Raw genomic sequence first — 23,732 nt, 5'->3', positions numbered from 1 at the left:
TTTTCAGGAGAATTCATGCGAAAGTTCCTCCAGGAGTTCATCCGGAAGATCCTCCAAGAATTTCTCCGGAATTTCCTCCAGGCATTCCTCCGAAGTTCCTCCAGGAATTCCTCCAGGAATTCCTCCGAAGTTACTCCAGGAATTCCTCCGGGAATTTCCTCGAAATTCCTTCAACAACTCATGAGGAAGTTTTTCAGGAACTTCTCCGGAAGTACCTTGAAGAATTCCTCCGGCAGTTCCTTCGGGAATTCATTCCGAAGCTCCTTCAGAAATTCTTTCGGAGTTTCCTTCAGGATTTCCTCCAGAAGTTCCTCCAGGAATTTCTTCGGAAGTTCCTCCAGGAAGTCCTCCAGAAATTCTTTCAAGAATTCATGCGAAAGTTCCTCCAGGAATTTCTTCGGAAGTTACTCCAGGAGTTCCTCCGTAAGCTCCTCCAGGAATTCCTCCGGAATTTCCTCGAGGCATTCCTCCTCAAGTTCCTCAAGGAATTCCTCCGGAAGTTCCTCCAGGAATTCCTCCGGATAGGAAAATTATTTTGAGCTTTTTAGTGGAATGTCTTCACTTGCCATAAGACGAGTTTATACAATCCCATTGAATTCCACCACCTAATTGTATCTTGACAGATACGTATTTCGACCTCAACAGTAAGGCCGTCTTCAGTGTCTCGTACTTGACTCGACTTCCTCCAGAAGTTGCTCCAGGAATTCATCCGGAAGTTCCTCCAGGAATTCCTCCGGAAGTTCCTCCAGGAATTCCTCCGGAAGTTCCTCCAGGCAATTCCTCCGGAAGTTCCTCCAGGAATCCCTCCGGAAGTTCCTCCAGGCATTCCTCCGGAAGTTCCTCCAGGAATTTCTCCGGAAGTTGCTCCAGGAATTCCTCCGGAAATTCCTTCAACAACTCATGCGGAAGTTTCTTCAGGAACTCCTCCGGAAGTACCTTGAAGAATTCCACTGGCAGTTCCTTCTGGGAACTCGTTCCGAAGCTCCTTCAGAAATTCTTTCGGAGTTTCCTTCAGGATTTCCTCCAGAAGTTCCTTCAGGAATTCCTACGGAAGTTCATCCAGGAAGTCCTCCAGAAATTCTTTCAAGAATTCATGCGAAAGTTTCTCCAGGAAATTCATCGGAAGTTACTTCAGGAGTTCCTCCGAGAGTTCCTCCAGAAATTCCTCCGAAAGTTCCTCCAGGCAATTCCTCCGGAAGTTCCTCCAGGAATTCCTCCGGAAGTTCCTCCAGGCATTCCTCCGGAAGTTCCTCCAGGAATTTCTCCGGAAGTTGCTCCAGGAATTCCTCCGGAAATTCCTTCAACAACTCATGCGGAAGTTTCTTCAGGAACTCCTCCGGAAGTACCTTGAAGAATTCCACCGGCAGTTCCTTCGGGAACTCATTCCGAAGCTCCTTCAGAAATTCTTTCGGAGTTTCCTTCAGGATTTCCTCCAGAAGTTCCTCCAGGAATTCCTACGGAAGTTCATCCAGGAAGTCCTCCAGAAATTCTTTCAAGAATTCATGCGAAAGTTCCTCCAGGAATTTCTTCGGAAGTTACTCCAGGAGTTCCTCCGGAAGTTCCTCCGGAAGTTCCTCCAGGAATTCCTCCGGAATTTCCTCCAGGCATTTCTCCGGAAGTTCCTCCAGGAATTCCTCCGGAAGTTGCTCCAGGAATTCCTCCTGGAATTTCTTCGGAAATTCCTTCAACAACTCATGCGGAAGTTTCTTCAGGAACTCCTCCGGAAGTACCTTGAAGAATTCCTCCGGCAGTTCCTTCGGGAATTCATTCCGAAGCTCCTTCAGAAATTCTCTCGGAGTTTCCTTCAGGATTTCCTCCAGAAGTTCCTCCAGGAATTCCTTCGGAAGTTCCTCCAGGAATTCCTTCGGAAGTTCCTCCAGGAAGTCCTCAAGAAATTCTTTCAAGAATTCATGCGAAAGTTTCTCCAGGAAATTCATCGAAAATTACTTCAGGAGTTCCTCCGAGAGTTCCTCCAGGAATTCCTCCGAAAGTTCCTCCAGGCATTCCTCCGGAAGTTCCTCCACGAATTCCTCCGGAAGTTCCGCCAGGAATTCCTCGGGAAGTTGCTCCAGGAATTCCTCCGGAAATTTCTTCGGAAATTCCTTCAACAACTCATGCAGAAGTTTCTTCAGGAACTCCTCCGGAATTAACTTGAAGAATTCCTCCGGCAGTTCCTTCGGGAATTCATTCCGAAGCTCCTTCAGAAATTCTTTCTGAGTTTCCTTCAGGATTTCCTCTAGAAGTTCCTCCAGGAATTCCTGCAGAAGTTCCTCCAGGAAGTCCTCCGAAAGTTGCTCCAGGAATTCCTCCGGGAATTTCTTCGGCAATTCCTTCAACAACTCATGCGGAAGTTTTTTTCAGGAGAATTCATGCGAAAGTTCCTCCAGGAGTTCCTCCGGAAGATCCTCCAGGAATTCCTCCGGAATTTCCTCCAGGCATTCCTCCGGAAGTTCCTCCAGGAATTCCTCCAGGAATTCCTCCGGAAGTTACTCCAGGAATTCCTCCGGGAATTTCCTCGGAAATTCCTTCAACAACTCATGAGGAAGTTTTTTCAGGAACTTCTCCGGAAGTACCTTGAAGAATTCCTCCGGCAGTTCCTTCGGGAATTCATTCCGAAGCTCCTTCAGAAATTCTTTCTGAGTTTCCTTCAGGATTTCCTCTAGAAGTTCCTCCATGAATTCCTGCAGAAGTTCCTCCAGGAAGTCCTCCGAAAGTTGCCCCAGGAATTCCTCCGGGAATTTCTTCGGCAATTCCTTCAACAACTCATGCGGAAGTTTTTTTCAGGAGAATTCATGCGATAGTTCCTCCAGGAGTTCCTCCGGAAGATCCTCCAAGAATTTCTCCGGAATTTCCTCCAGGCATTCCTCCGGAAGTTCCTCCAGGAATTCCTCCAGGAATTCCTCCAGGAATTCCTCCGGAAGTTACTCCAGGAATTCCTCCGGGAATTTCTTCGGAAATTCCTTCAACAACTCATGAGGAAGTTTTTTCAGGAACTTCTCCGGAAGTACCTTGAAGAATTCCTCCGGCAGTTCCTTCGGGAATTCATTCCGAAGCTCCTTCAGAAATTCTTTCGGAGTTTCCTTCAGGATTTCCTCCAGAAGTTCCTCCAGGAATTTCTTCGGAAGTTCCTCCAGGAAGTCCTCCAGAAATTCTTTCAAGAATTCATGCGAAAGTTCCTCCAGGAATTTCTTCGGAAGTTACTCCAGGAGTTCCTCCGGAAGTTCCTCCAGGAATTCCTCCGGAATTTCCTCGAGGCATTCCTCCTCAAGTTCCTCATGAATTCCTCCGGAAGTTCCTCCAGGAATTCCTCCGGATAGGAAAATTATTTTGAGCTTTTTAGTGGAATGTCTTCACTTGCCATAAGACGAGTTTATACAATCCCATTGAATTCCACCACCTAATTGTATCTTGACAGATACGTATTTCGACCTCAACAGTAAGGCCGTCTTCAGTGTCTCGTACTTGACTCGACTTCCTCCAGAAGTTGCTCCAGGAATTCATCCGGAAGTTCCTCCAGGAATTCCTCCGGAAGTTCCTCCAGGAATTCCTCCGGAAGTTCCTCCAGGAATTCCTCCGGAAGTTCCTCCAGGCAATTCCTCCGGAAGTTCCTCCAGGAATCCCTCCGGAAGTTCCTCCAGGCATTCCTCCGGAAGTTCCTCCAGGAATTTCTCCGGAAGTTGCTCCAGGAATTCCTCCGGAAATTCCTTCAACAACTCATGCGGAAGTTTCTTCAGGAACTCCTCCGGAAGTACCTTGAAGAATTCCACCGGCAGTTCCTTCGGGAACTCGTTCCGAAGCTCCTTCAGAAATTCTTTCGGAGTTTCCTTCAGGATTTCCTCCAGAAGTTCCTTCAGGAATTCCTACGGAAGTTCATCCAGGAAGTCCTCCAGAAATTCTTTCAAGAATTCATGCGAAAGTTTCTCCAGGAAATTCATCGGAAGTTACTTCAGGAGTTCCTCCGAGAGTTCCTCCAGAAATTCCTCCGAAAGTTCCTCCAGGCAATTCCTCCGGAAGTTCCTCCAGGAATTCCTCCGGAAGTTCCTCCAGGCATTCCTCCGGAAGTTCCTCCAGGAATTTCTCCGGAAGTTGCTCCAGGAATTCCTCCGGAAATTCCTTCAACAACTCATGCGGAAGTTTCTTCAGGAACTCCTCCGGAAGTACCTTGAAGAATTCCACCGGCAGTTCCTTCGGGAACTCATTCCGAAGCTCCTTCAGAAATTCTTTCGGAGTTTCCTTCAGGATTTCCTCCAGAAGTTCCTCCAGGAATTCCTGCGGAAGTTCATCCAGGAAGTCCTCCAGAAATTTTTTCAAGAATTCATGCGAAAGTTTCTCCAGGAAATTCATCGGAAGTTACTTCAGGAGTTCCTCCGAGAGTTCCTCCAGGAATTCCTCCGAAAGTTCCTCCAGGCATTCCTCCGGAAGTTCCTCCACGAATTCCTCCGGAAGTTCCGCCAGGAATTCCTCGGGAGGTTGCTCCAGGAATTCCTCCGGAAATTTCTTCGGAAATTCCTTCAACAACTCATGCAGAAGTTTCTTCAGGACTCCTCCAGAAGTAACTTGAAGAATTCCTCCGGCAGTTCCTTCGGGAATTCATTCCGAAGCTCCTTCAGAAAGTCTTTCTGAGTTTCCTTCAGAATTTCCTCTAGAAGTTCCTCCAGGAATTCCTGCAGAAGTTCCTCCAGGAAGTCCTCCGGAAGTTGCTCCAGGAATTCCTCCGGGAATTTCTTCGGAAATTCCTTCAACAACTCATGCGGAACTTTTTTCAGGAACTTCTCCGGAAGTACCTTGAAGAATTCCTCCGGCAGTTCCTTCGGGAATTCATTCCGAAGCTCTTTCAGAAATTCTTTCGGAGTTTCCTTCAGGATTTCCTCCAGAAGTTCCTCCAGGAATTTCTTCGGAAGTTCCTCCAGGAAGTCCTCCAGAAATTCTTTCAAGAATTCATGCGAAAGTTCCTCCAGGAATTTCTTCGGAAGTTACTCCAGGAGTTCCTCCGTAAGCTCCTCCAGGAATTCCTCCGAATAGGAAAATTATTTTGAGCTTTTTAGTGGAATGTCTTCACTTGTCATAAGACGAGTTTATACAATCCCATTGAATTCCACCACCTAATTGTATCTTGACAGATACGTATTTCGACCTCAACAGTAAGGCCGTCTTCAGTGTCTCGTACTTGACTCGACTTCCTCCGGAAGTTGCTCCAGGAATTCCTCCGGAAGTTCCTCCAGGAATTCCTCCGGAAGTTCCTCCAGGAATTCCTCCGGAAGTTCCTCCAGGAATTCCTCCGGAAGTTCCTCCAGGAATTCCTCCGGAAGTTCCTCCAGGAATTCCTCCGGAAGTTCCTCCAGGAATTCCTCCGGAAGTTCCTCCAGGAATTCCTCCGGAAGTTCCTCCAGGAATTCCTCCGGAAGTTCCTCCAGGAATTCCTCCGGAAGTTCCTCCAGGAATTCCTCCGGAAGTTCCTCCAGGAATTCCTCCGGAAGTTCCTCCAGGAATTCCTCCGAAAGTTCCTCCAGGAATTCCTCCAGGAATTTTTCCAGGAATCCCTCCAGGAATTCCTCCGGAAGTTCCTCCAGGAATTCCTCCGGAAGTTCCTCCAGGAATTCCTCCGGAAGTTCCTCCAGGAATTCCTCCGGAAGTTCCTCCAGGAATTCCTCCAGAAGTTCCTCCAGGAATTCCTCCGGATGTTCCTCCAGGAATTCCTCCGGAAAATCCTCCAGGAATTCCTCCGGAAGTTCCTCCAGGAATTTTTTCGGAAGTTCCTCCAGGAATTCTTCCGGAAGTTCCTCTAGGAATTCCCCCGGAAATTCCTCCAGGAATTCCCCCGGAAGTTCCTCCAGGAATTCCTCCGGAAGTTCCTCCAGAAGTTCCTTCAAGAATTCCTCCGGAAGTTCCTCCAAAAATTCCTCCAGGAATTCCTCCGGAAGTTCCTCCAAGAATTCCTCCGGAAGTTCCTCCAGAAGTTCCTCCAAGAATTCTTCCGGAAGTTCCTCCGGAAGTTCCTCCAGGAAGTTCCTCCAGGAATTCCTCCGGAAGTTCCTCCAGAAGTTCCTCCAAGAATTCCTCCGAAAGTTCCTCCAATAATTCCTCCAGGAATTCCTCCGGAAGTTCCTCCAGAAGTTCCTCCAAGAATTCTTCCGGAAGTTCCTCCAGGAATTCCTCCGGAAGTTCCTCCAGGAATTCCTCCGGAAGTTCCTCCAGGAATTCCTCCGGAAGTTCCTCCAGGAATTCCTCCGGAAGTTCCTCCAGGAATTCCTCCGGAAGTTCCTCCAGGAATTCCTCCGGAAGTTCCTCCAGGAATTCCTCCGGAAGTTCCTCCAGGAATTCCTCCGGAAGTTCCTCCAGGAATTTCTCCGGAAGTTCCTCCAGGAATTCCTCCGGAGGTTCCTCCAGGAATTCCTCCGGAATCCAGGAATTCCTTTGGAAGTTCCTCCAGGAATTCCTCCGGAAGTTCCTCAGGAATTCCTCCGGAAGTTCCTCCAGGAATTCCTCGGAAGTTCCTCCAGGAATTCCTCCGGAAGTTCCTCCAGGAATTCCTCCGAAAGTTCCTCCAGAAATTCCTCCGGAAGTTCCTCCAGGAATTCCTCCGGAAGGTCCTCCAGGAATTCCCCCGGAAGTTCCTCCAGGAACTTACTCGAAAGTTCCTCCAGGAATTTCCCCGGAAGTTCCTCCAGGAATTCCCTCGGAAGATCCTCCAGGAATTCCCACGGACGTCCCTCCAGGAATTATTCCGCAAGTTAGTGCAGGAATTCCTCCGCAAGTTCCTGCAGGAATTCCTCCAAAAGTTCCTCCGCAAGTTCCTCCAGGAATTCCTCCGGAAGTTCCTCCAGGAATTCCTACGGAAGTTCCTCCAGGAATTCCTCCGGAAGTTCCTCCAGGAATTCCTCCGGAAGTTCCTCCAGGAATTCCTACGAAAGTTCCTCCAGGAATTCCTCCGGAAGTTCCTCCAGGAATTCCTCCGGAAGTTCCTCCAGGAATTCCTCCGGAAGTTCCTCCAGGAATTCCTCCGGAAGTTCCTCCAGGAATTCCTCCGGAAGTTCCTCCAGGAATTCCTCCGGAAGTTCCTCCAGGAATTCCTCCGGAAGTTCCTCCAGGAATTCCTCCGGAAGTTCCTCCAGGAATTCCCTCGGAAGTTCCTCCAGGAATTCCCTCGGAAGTTCCTCCAGGAATTCCTCCGGAAGTTCCTCCAGGAATTCCTCCGGAAGTTCCTCCAGGAATTCCTCCGGAAGTTCCTCCAGGAATTCCTCCGGAAGTTCCTCCAGGAATTCCTCCGGAAGTTCCTCCAGGAATTCCTCCGGAAGTTCCTCCAGGAATTCCTCCGGAAGTTCCTCCAGGAATTCCTCCAGTTCCTCCAGGAATTCCTCCGGAAGTTCCTCCAGGAATTCCTCGGAAGTTCCTCCAGGAATTCCTCCGGAAGTTCCTCCAGGAATTCCTCCGGAAGTTCCTCCAGGAATTCCTCGGAAGTTCCTCCAGGAATTCCTCCGGAAGTTCCTCCAGGAATTCCTCCGGAAGTTCCTCCAGGAATTCCTCCGGAAGTTCCTCCAGGAATTCCTCGGAAGTTCCTCCAGGAATTCCTCCGGAAGTTCCTCCAGGAATTCCTCCGGAAGTTCCTCCAGGAATTCCTCGGAAGTTCCTCCAGGAATTCCTCCGGAAGTTCCTCCAGGAATTCCTCCGGAAGTTCCTCCAGGAATTCCTCCGGAAGTTCCTCAGGAATTCCTCGGAAGTTCCTCAGGAATTCCTCCGGAAGTTCCTCCAGGAATTCCTCCGGAAGTTCCTCCAGGAATTCCTCGGAAGTTCCTCCAGGAATTCCTCCGGAAGTTCCTCCAGGAATTCCTCCGGAAGTTCCTCCAGGAATTCCTCGGAAGTTCCTCCAGGAATTCCTCCGGAAGTTCCTCCAGGAATTCCTCCGGAAGTTCCTCCAGGAATTCCTCCGGAAGTTCCTCCAGGAATTCCTCCGGAAGTTCCTCCAGGAATTCCTCCGGAAGTTCCTCCAGGAATTCCTCGGAAGTTCCTCAGGAATTCCTCCGGAAGTTCCTCCAGGAATTCCTCCGGAAGTTCCTCCAGGAATTCCTCCGGAAGTTCCTCCAGGAATTCCTCAGGAAGTTCCTCCAGGAATTCCTCCGGAAGTTCCTCCAGGAATTCCTCCGGAAGTTCCTCCAGGAATTCCTCCGGAAGTTCCTCCAGGAATTCCTCCGGAAGTTCCTCCAGGAATTCCTCAAGGAAGTTCCTAAAGGAATTCCTGCGGAAGTTCCCTCAGGTATGCCTCCGGAAGTTCCTCCAGGAATTCCTCCGCAAGTTCCTCCAGGAATTCCTCCGGAAGTTCCTCCAGGAATTCCTCCGGAAGTTCCTCCAGGAATTCCTCCGGAAGTTCCTCCAGGAATTCCTCGGAAGTTCCTCCAGGAATTTCTCCGAATTTCCTCCAGGAATTCCTCCGGAAGTTCCTCAGGAATTCCTCCGGAAGTTCCCCAAGGAATTCCTCCGGAAGTCCCCCAGGAATTCCTCCGGAAGTTCCTCCAGGAATTCCTCCGGAGGTTCCTCCAGGAATTCCTCCGGATGTTGCTCCAGGAATTCCTCCGGAAAATCCTCCAGGAATTCCTCCGGAAGTTCCTCCAGGAATTTTTTCGGAAGTTCCTCCAGGAATTCCTCCGGAAGTTCCTCCAGGAATTCCTCCAGAAGTTCCTCCAGCAATTCCTCCGGAAGTTCCTCCAGGAATTCCTCCGGAAGTTCCTCCAGGAATTCCTCCGGAAGTTCCTCCAGGAATTCCTCCGAAAGTTCCTCCAGAAGTTCCTCCAAGAATTCCTCCAGGAAGTTTTTCCAGGAATTCCTCCGGAAGTTCCTCCAGGAATTCTTCCGGAAGTTCCTCTAGGAATTCCTCCGGAAGTTCCTCCAAGAATTCCTCCGGAAGTTCCTCCACGACTTGCTCCGGAAGTTCCTCCAGGACTTGCTCCGGAGGTTCCTCCAGGAATTCCTCCGGAAGTTCCTCCAGAAATTCCTTCCGAAGTTCCTCCAGGAAGTCCTTCGCAAGTTTTTCAGGAAGTCCTCCGGAAGTTCCTTCAGGAAGAATTCCCGGAGGGATTCCTCAGAGAATTCCTGAAGGAATGCTCGATAAAATTCCAGGAGGAATTTCCGAAGAAATTTGTGAAGGAATTCCCAAAGAAAATCCCAAAAGAATTATCGAAGGAATTCCCGGAAGAATTACCGATGGAATTCCTGGAAGAATTACTAAAAGAATTCCCGGATGAATTATCGGATGAATTCCTGAAGGAAATCCTGGAGGTATTCCTGTAGGAGGTTCCGTAGTATTTTTCAGAGGAATTCCTCCGAAAATTCCTCCAGAAATTTCTCCAGGTATTCCTATACAGGAAGAAAACCTCGAAGGGGGAATGCCCGGAGAAATTCCCGAAATATTTCCCGAATTCGGGATTTTCTTCCTGCAGGAATACCCAGAGAAATTTCTGAAGGAATTTTCGAAGGAATTCCTCTGAAAAATGCTTCGGAACCTCCTACAGAAATATTTCCAGGGTTTTCTTCACGAATTCATCCGGTAACTCTACCGGGAATTCATTCGATAATTCTTTTGAGATTTCCTTCAGGAAATTTTTCGGAAATTCTATAAGGAATCCCTCCGGTAATTCCTTCAGAAAATCATTCAGAAATTGTTAAGGAAATTCTTCAAGGAGTTCTTCCGGGTAATCATCGGGAAATTCATCCAGAAATTCCTTCAGGAATTCCTCCAAAAATTTCCCCCAGAATTCCTCCGAAAATTCCTCAGGGAATGCCTCCTGGAATTTGTCCGGGAATTCCTTTAGATAATCCTCCGCAGATTTTCCAGGAATACCTCCGGGAATTCCTCCAGGAATTATTTCAGGAATTTCTGGATGAATTCCCGGGTGATTACCCGGAAGAATTCCTTGAAGAATTTCCGGAATAATTTCTGAATGATTTTCTGAAGGAATTCCCGGAGGGATTCCTTACAGAATTCTCGAAGAATTTCCCGAAGGAAATCCCAAAAGAATTATCGAAGGAATTCCAGGTAGAGTTACCGGAGGAATTCCTGAAGAAAACCCTGGAAGTATTTCTGTAGGAGGTTCCGAAGCATTTTTCAGAGGAATTCCTTCAAAAATTTCTTTAGAAATTTCTCTGGGTATTTCTACAGGAAGAAAATCTTGAAGAAAATCCCGAAGGAATTCCCAAAGAAATTCCAGAAGAAATTCCTGATGAGAATCTCAAAGGATTTTCCGGGGGAATTCGCGAAGAAATTCCCGGAGAAATTCCCGAAAGATTTCCTGAAGGAATTCCCGGTGGAATTTCCAAAGGAGCTTCTCCAGGAAGGAATACTCGGAGGAATTTCTAGAGGAATGCTTTGAGGAATACTCGGAGAAATTTCTAGAGGAATTCTTTACGGAATTCCTGGACGAATTCCTGAAGGAATTCTCGGATGAATTGCTGGAAGAAATTCTGGAAAAATTCGCGAAGGCCTTTTCGGAGGAATTCGGAAAGGAATTTCTGGAGGAGTTCCCGAAGAAATTCACTGATAAATACTTGAAAAATTCCTCCGGAAAGGAATACTCGATGAAATATCTCCAGGAATTCCTCAAAGAATTCCTCCGAGAATTGCTCTAGAAATTCCTCCGAGTAGTCCTTCCTGGAGGAGTTCCTTCAGAAATACTTTTGGGAAATCCTTCGGAAATTCCACCAGGTCCTTCGGGAAATCTTTCGGGGATTTCTCCGGGTATTCCCCATTCGAGCTTTTCTTCCTGTATAGGAATACCCGGAGAAATTTCTGGATGAATTTTCGGAGGAATTCCTCTGAAAAATACTACGGAACCTCCTACAGGAATACCTCCAGGATTTCCTTCAGGAATTCATCCGATAATTCATCCGGGAATTATTTTAGTAATTCTTCCAGGAATTCCATCGGTGATTCTTCCGGGAATTCGTTTGATAATTCTTTTGGGATTTTCTTTGGGAATTCCTTCACAAATTTCTTCGGAAAATCCTCCTGGAATTTTATCGAGCATTCCTTCAGGAATTCTCTGAGAAATACCTCCGGGAATTCTTCCTGAAGGAACTTCCGGAGGACTTCCTGAAAAACTTGCGAAGGACTTCCTGGAGGAACTTCGGAAGGAATTTCTGGAGGAACTTCCGGAGGAATTCCTGGAGGAACTTCCGGAGGAATTCCTGGAGGAACCTCCGGAGCAAGTCCTGGAGGAACTGTGTTGTGAACTGCTCATGCGAAATTTCCATACGAATGTTAAGGGTCTGTCTCAATTGGATAATTAAACTGAAATTAAACTTAAAAGTGACATTTCAATAATTACCAAATAACCCTGCTCGCAGAGCAAGATTACTTTTGACAGATATCGAATCATTTTCCATCGATGTCCTATTGGAATTGCTGGGTAGCACCAGCCATTCTTATAACGGGGTGATTTTTTAATTTTCGAACTGTCACTTTTAAGTGTAATTCTTCAAATGAGACAGACCCTAAGGGTAATTCTTCAAATGAGACAGACCCTAAGGGTCTGTCTCATTTGAGAATTAAACTAAAAGTGACAGTTCGAAAATTAAAAATCAAGTTATAAGAATGGCTGGTGCTACCCAGCAATTCCAATAGGACATCGATGGAAAATGATTCGATATCTGTCAAAAGTAATCTTGCTCTGCGAGCAGGGTTATTTGGTAATTATTGAAATGTCAATTTTAAGTTTAATTTCAGTTTAATTATCCAATTGAGACAGACCCTAAGTTTAGTTTTTCATGAGGGTCTGTTCACAAATTACGTAACGCTTTTGGGGGGAAGGGGGAGGTCCAAATTGCGTTATACTTTGTTACACTAAAAGGTGGGGGAGGGGTGGGTACTACCAAATGTTACGCATAACGGAGTATGACTGACATTTGTATTTTTTCAATTCTGAAAGACAGGTAGTTTTGTTCGGAAAATTGTTGCTAAATTTACTGTTGAGGTCGAAATACGTATCTGTCAAGGTACAATTAAATGGTGGAATTTGTTACCAACGGCTTGGAACAATAGAAAACCGGCACTCGGCATTCAGGGTGGACAGTTAAGGCTAGGAGGATAACCTACATTTAGTTAATTTTTGAATTTGAGCTTTGAAAAGTTATAAAACTAGTGAAGTTTCATGATTTCCCTTTTTCTAAATGTTAGACATGTACTTTGACTTAATCTATATAAACACAGTTGATCTCAAAATTGTATACAACCTTCACAAAAATAAAATAAAACCACACATATGTAGAATACTAGTAACTAAATAAATAAGAATTATTTTGCTATAAAAAACCGTCAACTCAAAATAAAGATTGTAGCCCCTCGTATAAAAAAATAATTGATAGATCTCAAAAGTTGGTAGTTTGAGCAGCGGGAAGAACGAAGGAGGAAGAGATGAAAGTGGGATGGAGAGAAGAGGAGAACGGAGAGAAGAGAAGGGAGAGAAGGAAGAAAAGAAAAGAAGGTTGGGGACTCTGGTGTGAAAAGAGAAGAACGCCGGATAAAAGTGAGGAGGAGAACAATTTCGAGGTGACGATAGACGCCAGTTTTTTTATACGGTTCCCGTGCGATTCCAGTTTTTTATACGGTGAAAACGGTTCCGAAAACAAAAACGGGATACAGCGAAGCGCGTGCGCAGAGTAGTGGACGGCGAAAACTGTGGCCAAGCGTGAAAGGATCTCGATAAACGGCTACAAGCCTACGCTGTGGACCACGTGTCAGTGGATTGCAGTACCGGCCACCGAACCCCATGTGTACCAGTTTACGTACAGATTGCCTTGTCTCCGTCGCAGCGATTGTACAAAATTGGCCACGTTTGGCCCGAAAAGACAGGTGGAGAAGTGCCCCGGAACCCCGGGAAGTGTCCTCACTGAGCGGTGTTCTCAGAAGGCAAGTTTCGGCGAGTCCCGTGCTGGTGGTCGTTGTGCCTGACGTAATTGCCACACCACACGCCCCGGAAAGTGGTGACCAAAGCCTTGGAGGTGAGGGTCTAGTAAGGTCCGGCGGGCTTGCCCCCGCTTAGAGTAGAGTGGGGCAAGAGTACGCACTTAGTTTTCAATCGATCATGTGGCCCTTATGAAGCAAGCTTCTGCATATCAAATCAGTGTCGATGATTCATATACTCTTCCTTTATGTTACCCAGTGGAAAAAATATTGAAATTATTGAGATTCGTTTTAGTAGAACCCTTATTGCAAGCCAAGTGGAAAACGCACTCTTACCCCACCGGTGGGGTAAAAGTGCGCATCGGGTGGGGTAAGAGTACGCATTTATCCAGTCATGTGCCAGTCATATTAACACAAATAAGAGTTAATAACATTTAATTGATGTTTTAATGAGCATATATTAGGGAATGTTTAAAGACTACGTAACTCTTAAAGGGGGAGGGGGTCCTAAAAATGTGCACTTTCATACGAAAAACCATTGTTTTTTATATATACAAAAAACTACAGAGGTAAAAATATATATCAGGTTTCGCGTGGCGTATACAAAGGCATTTTCCTTAAATAAAGTCCACCAATCACGTAACGTAAAATTTGGCTATTTCATCACCCCTTCCCCCTATCTTACACTATTTGTATGAATCCTCTAAAAATTATATGGATCGTCACACATCTCACAACCCCTCCCTGCTAAACGTTGCGTAATTTATGAATGTTTCTTTTGATTAAATGAAATTATCATTTAGATGAAATTGTGTTTTCGTACTATGTTTAGGTGTACAACAAGTCCTAATAGAATTTCATTATTTCGCTTCAGTGCTTTGTTCGCTAAGTCCTTTCTAACACCAAATTACTTCAACTTATCCTAAAAACTTGTAATAATTTCAAATTCTGTCCCTTTTTTCTTAGTTGTGGATCTTTATGCTTTGGAAGAAGTCTTATTTCGGCCGGAGATACGGGTTTGACATCATAACTTGAAGATTCATATGCGTACTCTTGCCCCACCAGTTCCTGCGTACTTTTACCCCACAGTCCCAAAAATTATTCAAGTAGAGTAGAGTGGGGCAAGAGTGCGCGTGGGGTAAGAGTACGTTTTCGATTTTTTGAAGTAATAAAAAAAGATAAACTAGCAGCACTGCATCAGTTTGACAGGTATTCTGGCCAACTATTATCATGTGTATTTGTAAACGATTTGAATAAACAACAAGGGAGATATGGAGTTAGATAACTTTTTGGTCATTTTGCTAAAAATAATTGGATTTCCGCAACTAGTATTTCATTACCATATATACGTTCAATCAGGTGAACATTATACCATTTCGATAACCTATTGTATAGAGTACTTTATGGTACAGAACACCAATCTGGTTGGTTTTCCAAGAAGTCAAAACCATTACTTGAATCATTTTTGGGACTGTGGGGTAAAAGTACGCAGGAACCGGTGGGGCAAGAGTACGCATATGAATCTTCAAGTTATGATGTCAAACCCGTATCTCCGGCCGGAATAAGACTTCTTCCAAAGCGTAAAGATCCACAACTAAGAAAGACAGAATTTGAAATTATCACAAGTTTTTAGGAAAAGTTCAAGTAATTCGGTGTTAGAAAGGACTTAGCGAACAAAGCACTGAAGCGAAATAATGAAATTGAATTAGGACTTGTTGTACACCTAAACATAGTATGAAAATACAATTTCATCTAAATGATAATTTCATTTAATCAAAAGAAACGTTCATAAATTACGCAACGTTTAGCTGGGAGGGGTTTGTGAGATGTGTGACGATCCATATAATTTTTAGAGGATTCATACAAATAGTGTAAGATAGGGGGGAAGGGGTGATGAAATAGCCAAATTTTACGTTATGTGATTAGTGGACTTTCTTTAAGGAAAATGCCTTTGTGTACGCCACGCGAAACGTGATATATATTTTTACCTCTGTAGTTTTTTGTATATATAAAAAACAATAGTTTGTCGTATGAAAGTGCACATTTTTAGGACCCCCTCCCCCTTTAAGAGTTACGTAATCTTTAAACATTCTCTAATATATGCTCATTAAACATCAATTAAATGTTATTAACTCTTATTTGTGTTAATATATACTTAAAGCACATGATTGGATAAATGCGTACTCTTACCGATGCGCACTTTTACCCCACCGGTGGGGTAAGAGTGCGTTTTCCACTTGTCTTGCAATAAGGGTTCTACTAAAACGAATCTCAATAATTTCAATATTTTTTCCACTGGGTAACATAAAGGAAGAGTATATGAATCATCCACACTGATTTGATATGCAGAAGCTTGCTTCATAAGGGCCACATGATCGATTGAAAACTAAGTGCGTACTCTTGCCCCACTCTACTCTAATGGTTTTGACTTCTTTGAAAACCAACCGGATTGGTGTTCTGTACCATAAAGTACTCTATACAATCGAAATGGTATAATGTTCACCTGATTGAACGTATATATGGTAATGAAATACTAGTTGCGGAAATCCAATTATTTTTAGCAAAATGACCAAAAAGTTGTCTAACTCCATATCTCCCTTGTTGTTTATTCAAATCGTTTACAATTACACATGATAATAGTTGGCCAGAATACCTGTCAAACTGATGCAGTGCTGCTAGTTTATCTTTTTTTATTACTTCAAAAAATCGAAAACGCTATGATGTCAAACCTACTGTAAATCTATATACATAAAAATGAATTTCTGTCTGACTGAACCTTATGGACTCAGGAACTACTGAACCGATCGGCGTGAAAATTTGTATGCAGAGGTATTTGAGGACGGGGAAGGTTCTTAAGATGGTTCGAGACCCCTCCCCGCTTTGGAATGGGGGGATTCCATACAAATGAAACACCAATTTCTTCATAACTCGAGATATAATCAGAGAATCAATCATTTTTATGCGAAACGAAGTTCGTCGGGTCTGCTAGTTTAGAATAAATAGATGTTTAGGCTTATTCAACTGTGGTCGTCAATTTATTTCTCTGGAAGAGGGTCCTGAAGGTCTTGTGTCTTTCCGCTTGCGTTTTCAGTTGCTTGGTTCGTTGTGTGTTCGCCCGTAGCAAGTAAGCAGTCGCCGACCCTGAGAATTCCATATTAGGAGGTGAGCTAGTTAGGGGCGTGCGGACGTCCACTGCCCAGGCGTAGGGACGTCAAAGGCAGTATCAAATTAAATGGGATTGTACAAACTCGTCTTATGACAAGTGAAGACATTCCACTAAAAAGTGTAACAAGTGTCAGTGTGTTGTCCAAGATTGGTGAGATTTTACGCGTTTTGTATTCGTTTAAATTGTAAAAAAAAAGTAAAATAATCGTGGTTGTTTAGTGTTAAATGTTCCTGCTCCCACAAACCCTTCGAACGCAGCCAACACTACACTGCCCCATTAAAGGACGACAGTGATACCGCTACTCACCACCAGGGACGCCGAGAAAAACATGGAATGGGTGGCCATGAGGGTGGCGAATTGGGTGGCGAACTGGGTGGGCAGCATGTGGCGGAATTCATGGGCGACAACGGGTCAACGGCCAGAGGCTTGGGGTCAACGGACACAAGAACGACAAATGATTAGCCTGGTGATTTTCGAATGGAAAGGTTGTTTTGAGAGACACAAAAGTTATTGAGTAAGCAGAGCTTGGAAAGTTGAAGAAATTGGAAAATTGAAGAAGGTTGTAGAAAAGAAGTGAAAAGGAGTTAGTGCGAAAGACTGGACATCCAGGACCTCGCGGTTTTATTATAAAACGCCATCGCGGTTTCCCGCCGTTCTGAAACCCGTAACCTGCCCTAGGAGAGTGTGTCCACCAAGTGCACCATAAAACCAGGTTTTTCCCAGTACGTCCACGGACTGCTGAAGCCTCAAGTTCATCACTACACTCGAGGGGTGCACCACACAGGCAGAGGGTCCACGAGAGGCTGCAGCCCGCCGAGAAGAAGCCGGCATCCACCCTTGACCCAGTTGCAGAAACCGAAGAGTCTACAGGTAGCGGAGTAGCAGTGCGCGGGGCCCCGAAGAACCAAGAAGAAAGAGAAGTGAGGAAGTAAGGAAGTGAAAGGTAGGAGGTAGAAGTAAGGAAGTGGGAAGCGTCGTCCGGTGTTTGAGGACGGACGCGAGAAGGAAGAAAGAAGTAGGACGTCAAGGAGGAAAATAAAGTGCACAATAAAGTGGGAGTTTTTCATTAGACAACTCGAGTGTTTTTCTATCGCGGAGTGTCACGAGCGTAGAGCCGACCCTGAGGCTTGTTGAAGGGGGTCTCACCAGTGCTGGGAGTAACACGGCCCTGGTTGGGCAGAGGTGGACACAGCGCAACAGGTAAACACAAACGGAACCGGCCGCGGAGAAAGAAAACGCAATACAGGGAACTTTCACAGGGGACAACGAAATAAAAACAACTACGCGGTACGAGTCATGGTGGCATAATAAAATATGTTTATTTACATCTATTTAGTTGTCTTGTCATCTCAAAAACACACATTCACACTTAGTACCCATGTGGTCAATTTGCGAACCGACAACTTTTGGGTACAGTGTTGCCAGACCGCCAGTTTGTACGAGGAACAAACATTGTTTAATCCAACACTCCTTCTCAATGGTTGGCCTCGTATACACATTTTCCACCAGAATTATCGTATGCTCCTCCTTCACCAGTAATGCATTCTTGTCGTCACTGCTCACCATTATTCGTCACTGCTCCAATGATGTTCACTTCACCGTCCTCTGCAACTTAAGCCAACTTCAGCTTGTAGAAACATTCCGACTTCTCTCCTACCACAACTCCTTTACCGGTCGCATCACAAATCATACAGCTGTCTCTCTTAAAGTTGACTGTAAAGCCTTTGGACGTCAGTCTGTTCACAGAAATAAGTCCACTCGTCAGTGACGGGACGTACAGCACATTCCTCAGATTCACTTGGATCACGTTGCCTTTTTCATCAAAACCTTGCAAAGAGCCTTCACCACATCCCGCAGTGGCAGCAATCTTCCCGTTGGCCAAAATCACATCGGGACCATCCACGCTCTTCAGCGACTTGAAAAAGTTTTTATCACTAGTCATGTGATAACTGGCACCACTGTCCACAAACCACGACTCTTGTTGTTGTCCACATCCAGCCATAAAACACACTGGCACCATTGTTGTTGTTGTTCACTCGCTTGGCATTTTGCTTCTCACTTAATCTGTTTACCGGCTTATTATCGTCTTCTTCTCCTTCTTTCTTCTTCGCCAAATACTGCGGCAGTTTCGAATATAATGCCCCGGCTTTCCCCAGAAGAAGCACACCCGCTCCGACGTTGCCGCACGTTGCACTGCCACACTTTTCATTGCTTTCGTTTCATTATAGTCCACGTTCGATTCACTAGCTCGTTCTTTTCTCCTCTCGAATTCGTCGAGGAGCTTCGACTTCACCAGTTGCATGGTGATGTCGGCATCAACGACTTTCCAAAGCCGTCACTAGCCCACTGTAGGAATCCGGCAAGCTCCGGAGAATCATTGCGATTCGAAGGGATTCTTGCAGTTCAATCCCGCGTTCATCAATCGATCGAACAGATCGTCTAACACCATTAAATGATTCTCGAGATCACTTCCTTCTTGCAGATTCAGACTGCAAAGCTTCTTCAACAGAGACACTCGCGAGGTAACCGTGTTCTTCTCGTGGTATTCTCGCAAGTTGTCCCAGAACTTTTTCGCACTGTTCGCGTTTTTCACTAAACCGAACTGATTGTCATCAATAAACAATCCGATAGTGGCACGAGCTTTCTTGTCGTCTCGCGTCCACTGTTTCGACACCGTTTCTGGTTTTTCATCTTCGATGACGTACCATAATTCTTCACGCGTTAACATCATTTCCATTCGAAACTTCCATATTTGCCAGTTTTGATTGTTCAATCTGGCAAATGAAATCTTATTCACGTCCGCCATTTCGTTTTACGGCACAGAACACTAGTCTTTTACACTCGAACGAACACGCAATTTCTCACAACTTTTTCTCCTCTATCCGGAACTTGCCTGGGCACCATAACCTGTTGGGCAGAGGTGGACACAGCGCAACGGGTAAACACAAACGGAACCGGCCGCGGGAGAAAGAAAAACACAATACGGGAACTTTCACGGGGACAACGAAATAAAAACAACTACGCGGTACGAGTCATGGTGGCATAATAAAAATATGTTTATTTACATCTATTTAGTTGTCTTGTCATCTCAAAAACACACACATTCACACTTAGTACCCATGTGGTCAATCTGTGAACCGACAACTTTTGGGTACAGTGTTTCCAGACCGCCAGTTTGTACGAGGAACAAACATTGTTTAATCCAACAGCCCTGGCCCCCAGTAAGTTACAAAAGCTCAAAATAATTTTCTAAAGTTAATAGAGGCAAGAGGGTTTTCATTGTAAGCAATTGCATTTTAGCTCAGCCAGTTCAATTTAAAAATTATATCGTTATCGTATATTAGTCATTATCGAAATCAAGCACATAGCGGGACTGATATGCGTTAAAATACCAAGCGAATAAATATTATATTTCTCGACAAAACAATTCCGCTAAACTATTTAAATGGCCATGGTCGCAAATTCTATTTTCGTTTCTACTAGCTGCTTTATTGATATCCTTGGTTTTTCATCATGTGCCGTCACTATCCTAACAGTGTTAAAAAAAAACCATAACCCACATGCTCTAGATGCTCCAGAGAAGAAAAAAAATCTGCCTTTAAAATTTTCACAGTTACGCGTTATATGGGGGAGGGAAGGGTTACCAAAAATGTTACTTTTTGTTACGAGGGGGAGGGAGGGGCTCAAAAACTGGGATTTTTGCGTTACGTAATTTGTGAACAGACCCTGATTTACTTAACCCTGCCCATGATTTTCACATGTGGAAATATCATAGAAACCAGAGTCTATTATATAGAGTTACGCAAAGAGGATCTTCTTACACTTATTCTGAATGATGCTCTTGTTTATAGATAGTAGAATCTATACACACAAAAAAAATCGTTGGTAAAATTAAAAGAAACGTTGTTAAAATTAAGAAAATTCGTTAGTGATTTTCAGTAGAAAGTATACGATTGTTAAATCTACAATTGCAAAAATGTCACTTCGCTGAGATATTCGACAACAGCCAACTTTTCAAAATGACATTCTCTTCTCAAAACTAAAGGTGTTTAATTTTTCAGAATAACATTTTCCTCTTAAAACTAAATGTTAAATTTACATTTGATTCAACTATGTATGCTTTCAAATCAACGATATGTGTGCGCTTTCAATTTAAGTTAAATACTCCAAAATAAACATTTACAAAGCCAAAAGTTGTTGCTATTTTATTTATTGATACCATTCTATTCATTTTTGTGTGTTACGGTTTTCATTTTAGATCCAAGTTGCTTGCCATATCGTCGTCGCCTTGGTTCGAGTAATGCAAATGTGCGCATTCGATCCGTCTCGGTTCTGATATGGTGATCCCATCCCGTCCACCACTTTTGTGATAGTTGCCACCGCTGTAGCTACGTCCATTGCCCCCGTTGTTGATGTGGTCACGGTTAGCTCAGCGTCAGCTTATTGCTCCAGCTCCGTTCGTCTTCGTCGTCCGTCCGATCGCCTTGGTTGCGACATAGAAAGCCTTATAATACATGAAAGCGGAATGATTGTGTTATCAGGTATATAAAAAACTTTTGGAACAAAAAATAGAAAATTACTAACTCACCGGTAAAGTCGCATGCCTCCTCCGAAAGCGGACCATCATTTCTTTTTTGTCTTCCTGCGATTCCGAATCCTTGCTTTGCAGCTAACTGCACTCACCGGTAAAGTCGCATAAGTCGCATGCCTCCTCCGAAGGCGGACAATCATTTCTTTTTCTCTTCCTGCGATTCCGAATCCTTGGTCTCCAGCTAACTGCACTCCATGGTGCTGGAGCGAACTTTACGAAACGCTCCTCGACTCATCTTCACAGTACGTGTGTATCCAGATGTGCCCCTTCCGGTAGACCGTGATGATGATGACGTCGACTAATTCACTCTTGTTAGCCGAGTCGAAAAAAGTCATCAGTTCGAAAGCGGTTTTCAAGGCTACCTTACACCTCGGGAAAATTGTCCGGCGGATTTCGGTCCCCGTGCATTTTAAATAAACCGGGATTTTGATTTTGACCCCATTTAAAATACACATAAACCCTGCAGGACTCAAAATCCGACGGAAATTTTTTCCGAGGTAAGAAGGGTACCATTTAGCGGCTTAATTTCAGATTATCTGTGCGATCTTCTCGTAGGTCGTCATTACCCGTCGCAACGAATGGATACGAGCTCCTTTGATGCCAAGAAAGGCCGTATGCTTCAAAATCGCTGGAAATGTCCTCCGTCGTCGTCCCGACGACGCTTTTTGTTGGTCTTTTTTGGTGTTGACCAATAGATTCTGCTGGTCGTAATCACTTTCCACTGGAGCGATAACTTGGAATCGGTGTTGACAGTCGATCTAAAAAAAATATTGTCATAAATAATTATATGAAAAAATCGAAATTAATTTATTGGCTTTTCGGTGATAATTATACTACTCAAAGCGAAAGGGAGTAGATGAAAGTAATGAAGATACAGATTCGATTGACACCGCAAGCGAGCGGCAAGTGTGAAATGAATAGAAACTGAAGATTAGCAGAGGGCCATATGAGAGAACAAACATAGTTGAAATCGCTGTTATTCTGCCTAACGTCCACCCAGGAACGGCTTGGATAGTGACGTGGTGATCACTGTACCAAGACAGGCTGTCTTGCCTGTCTTGGTACAGTGATCACGTCCTATCAAATGAACAAACTGACCAATAAATATTCGATAAAAATCACTGATGATCAAAAGCTTTCCTAATTATATGAAAAAAATGTTTCATATTTGATTTCTATTAATGTCCAAAAAAAAAACTATGTGCAATGCATGCAAATAATTTTATTTAATTAAAACTTACTTGTGCATCTTCCTGATCCGCTGATACTGTGCCGGCCTTTTTGTCGCTTTCTTCCGCCATGGAAAAAGATCTGGATATGCCATTTCTTTTTGTCATCGAAAAGAGTTTCATCTCCCATAGCATAGGGAAAATCTTAGCGCCTACGACCTACGCGCATCAAGAAACATTGCTACGGACACGGGGAGCTGGTAGCATATTTCCTTTTCTGCTTTCAGATTCGGATCAGCATTCATATGCCATGTCAGGAGCGAGGTCAGTGATGTTGCTGTTGACGAACGTGATCCCGGATATATTCCGAATGTATCCGCTACGACGCACCAGAAAATCGACTTTTCGTCTACAGAAATAAAAACTAGCAGTAAACAATAAACATAACTTTTTGACAAATCACTGTATCGGCTGCCAGATATATTATTTTTATGTTGTCTGGGTTGCCATAAATATGAAATATGGAAATCAAGTCTGAATATTTTACAATTTTTGTTCTGAAAGCTCTAACTGTATAAATCACATTTTTACACTGAGAAAAAAAGTTTCAGATCAAACATTTTACATTCAATTTAAATATTTTAGCATTCAAAACTACCAAATTTTCGGAACTTTTGAACTAAAAGCTGAAAAATGTTAAAATCCCAACTTTTTTTTTCTCTGTGTAGATGAGCGAAAGCAAGGCTGAGTCGATTTTTTTGCCCGTGCACACGCGCGTATGACGTCACAGCCCTTAACGTTTCCATTGAAATCGTGACGTCATGCTCGTTTGGAGACACGTTTGACAGTTCGTTTGGAGACAGAGGATTTATCTTCGCTCATCTATATATTCCACTATCTATACTCTTGTTATTCTGTTGCCAACTTTCACTTTTGTTCAACCCTTCAAGTGACTTCTCGGGAGCGTTCACTTCTAAAGCTTTTTAATTCGATAACCTAGTCACCCACAGAGTGCAAACACATGAGTTTCTTGTTGCTACTTTATTGGGGAATGTGTATTGATGTTTTTGCCTTTCTCGTACAACAAAGTTGTGCCGAAAGGCTATCATTTCACTTTGAAAACGAACTTTTTACAGGAACATCTGATAGTAAAGTTTCTTATACCATTCGACTCAGTTTGATGAATCGAGATGATGTCTGTGTGTGTGTGTGTATGTTTGTGTGTCTGTATGGTTACTTTTTCAACCTCAAAAACTCACACGATTTTCATGTACTTAGACTTAACTGATTTTATCGCAATAAGTTGCATTTCGCAGAGCCACTCTTCTTATTTCATGCTATTTAATTTCATCAAGATTGATTAGTGCGTTCGCAGCTGACAAGGAAAATGGTTCAGGCAGTTTTCCATTTTTTCCCATATAATCGGGACTACGAGCATTGAGCAGCTACCATAGAGATTGCTGACGTTTAGTCATCTTACTCTTGCACGCGCACAGAAAGAATAGAGGTTGCTGACGTTGATCATCTTTCTCTTGCACGCGCACGGAAGGGGATAGGATTTGTTTTCATCGGGAAACGCTTCCGAAGCGTTTCCCGATGAAAACAAATCCTATCCGTTATGTGCGCGTGCAAGAGAAAGATGATCAAACGTCAGCAAGCTCTATGGGTTTTGTTTTCATTTTCAAAACAAATCCTATCCTCCCCATGCGCTTGAAAGAGAAGGATGAGTAAACGTCAGCAACCTCTATATGCTATAATATAAATAACGTTTGCTCGATGGGTTAGAAACCTCGCTACGGCAATATCGATAACGCTAACGCAACGAGCAAAGCTTTTCGAAGCTTGCAATGAGGAACGTGTTGAACACCAAAACTAATCGACGAACAACGTACGCGCTTTTAAGTGTAGAGCCGACTC

The 23,732-nt window shown here is 44.2% G+C and overlaps 1 protein-coding gene and 1 long non-coding RNA gene across 2 annotated transcripts; both read right to left on the bottom strand.

Moving 5' to 3' along the window:
• Positions 1-18,429: 18,429 nt before the first annotated feature.
• Positions 18,430-18,861, bottom strand: LOC134206054 (uncharacterized). Its single transcript, XM_062681733.1, has one exon. It carries the CDS (start codon positions 18,859-18,861, stop codon positions 18,430-18,432), a length of 432 nt encoding a protein of 143 aa, XP_062537717.1.
• Positions 18,862-20,261: 1,400 nt separating this feature from the next.
• LOC134223321 (uncharacterized) lies at positions 20,262-22,317 on the bottom strand. Its single transcript, XR_009982523.1, has 3 exons — positions 21,888-22,317; positions 20,644-21,404; positions 20,262-20,559 (listed from the first exon to the last, which is right to left on the bottom strand). It is a non-coding gene; the product is annotated as an uncharacterized LOC134223321 (long non-coding RNA).
• Positions 22,318-23,732: the final 1,415 nt, after the last annotated feature.

Source organism: Armigeres subalbatus, chromosome 1, assembly GCF_024139115.2.
Source record: "Armigeres subalbatus isolate Guangzhou_Male chromosome 1, GZ_Asu_2, whole genome shotgun sequence".
Classification (NCBI taxonomy): Eukaryota; Metazoa; Arthropoda; class Insecta; order Diptera; family Culicidae; genus Armigeres; species Armigeres subalbatus.
This window is presented reverse-complemented; position numbering and strand designations above follow the sequence as displayed.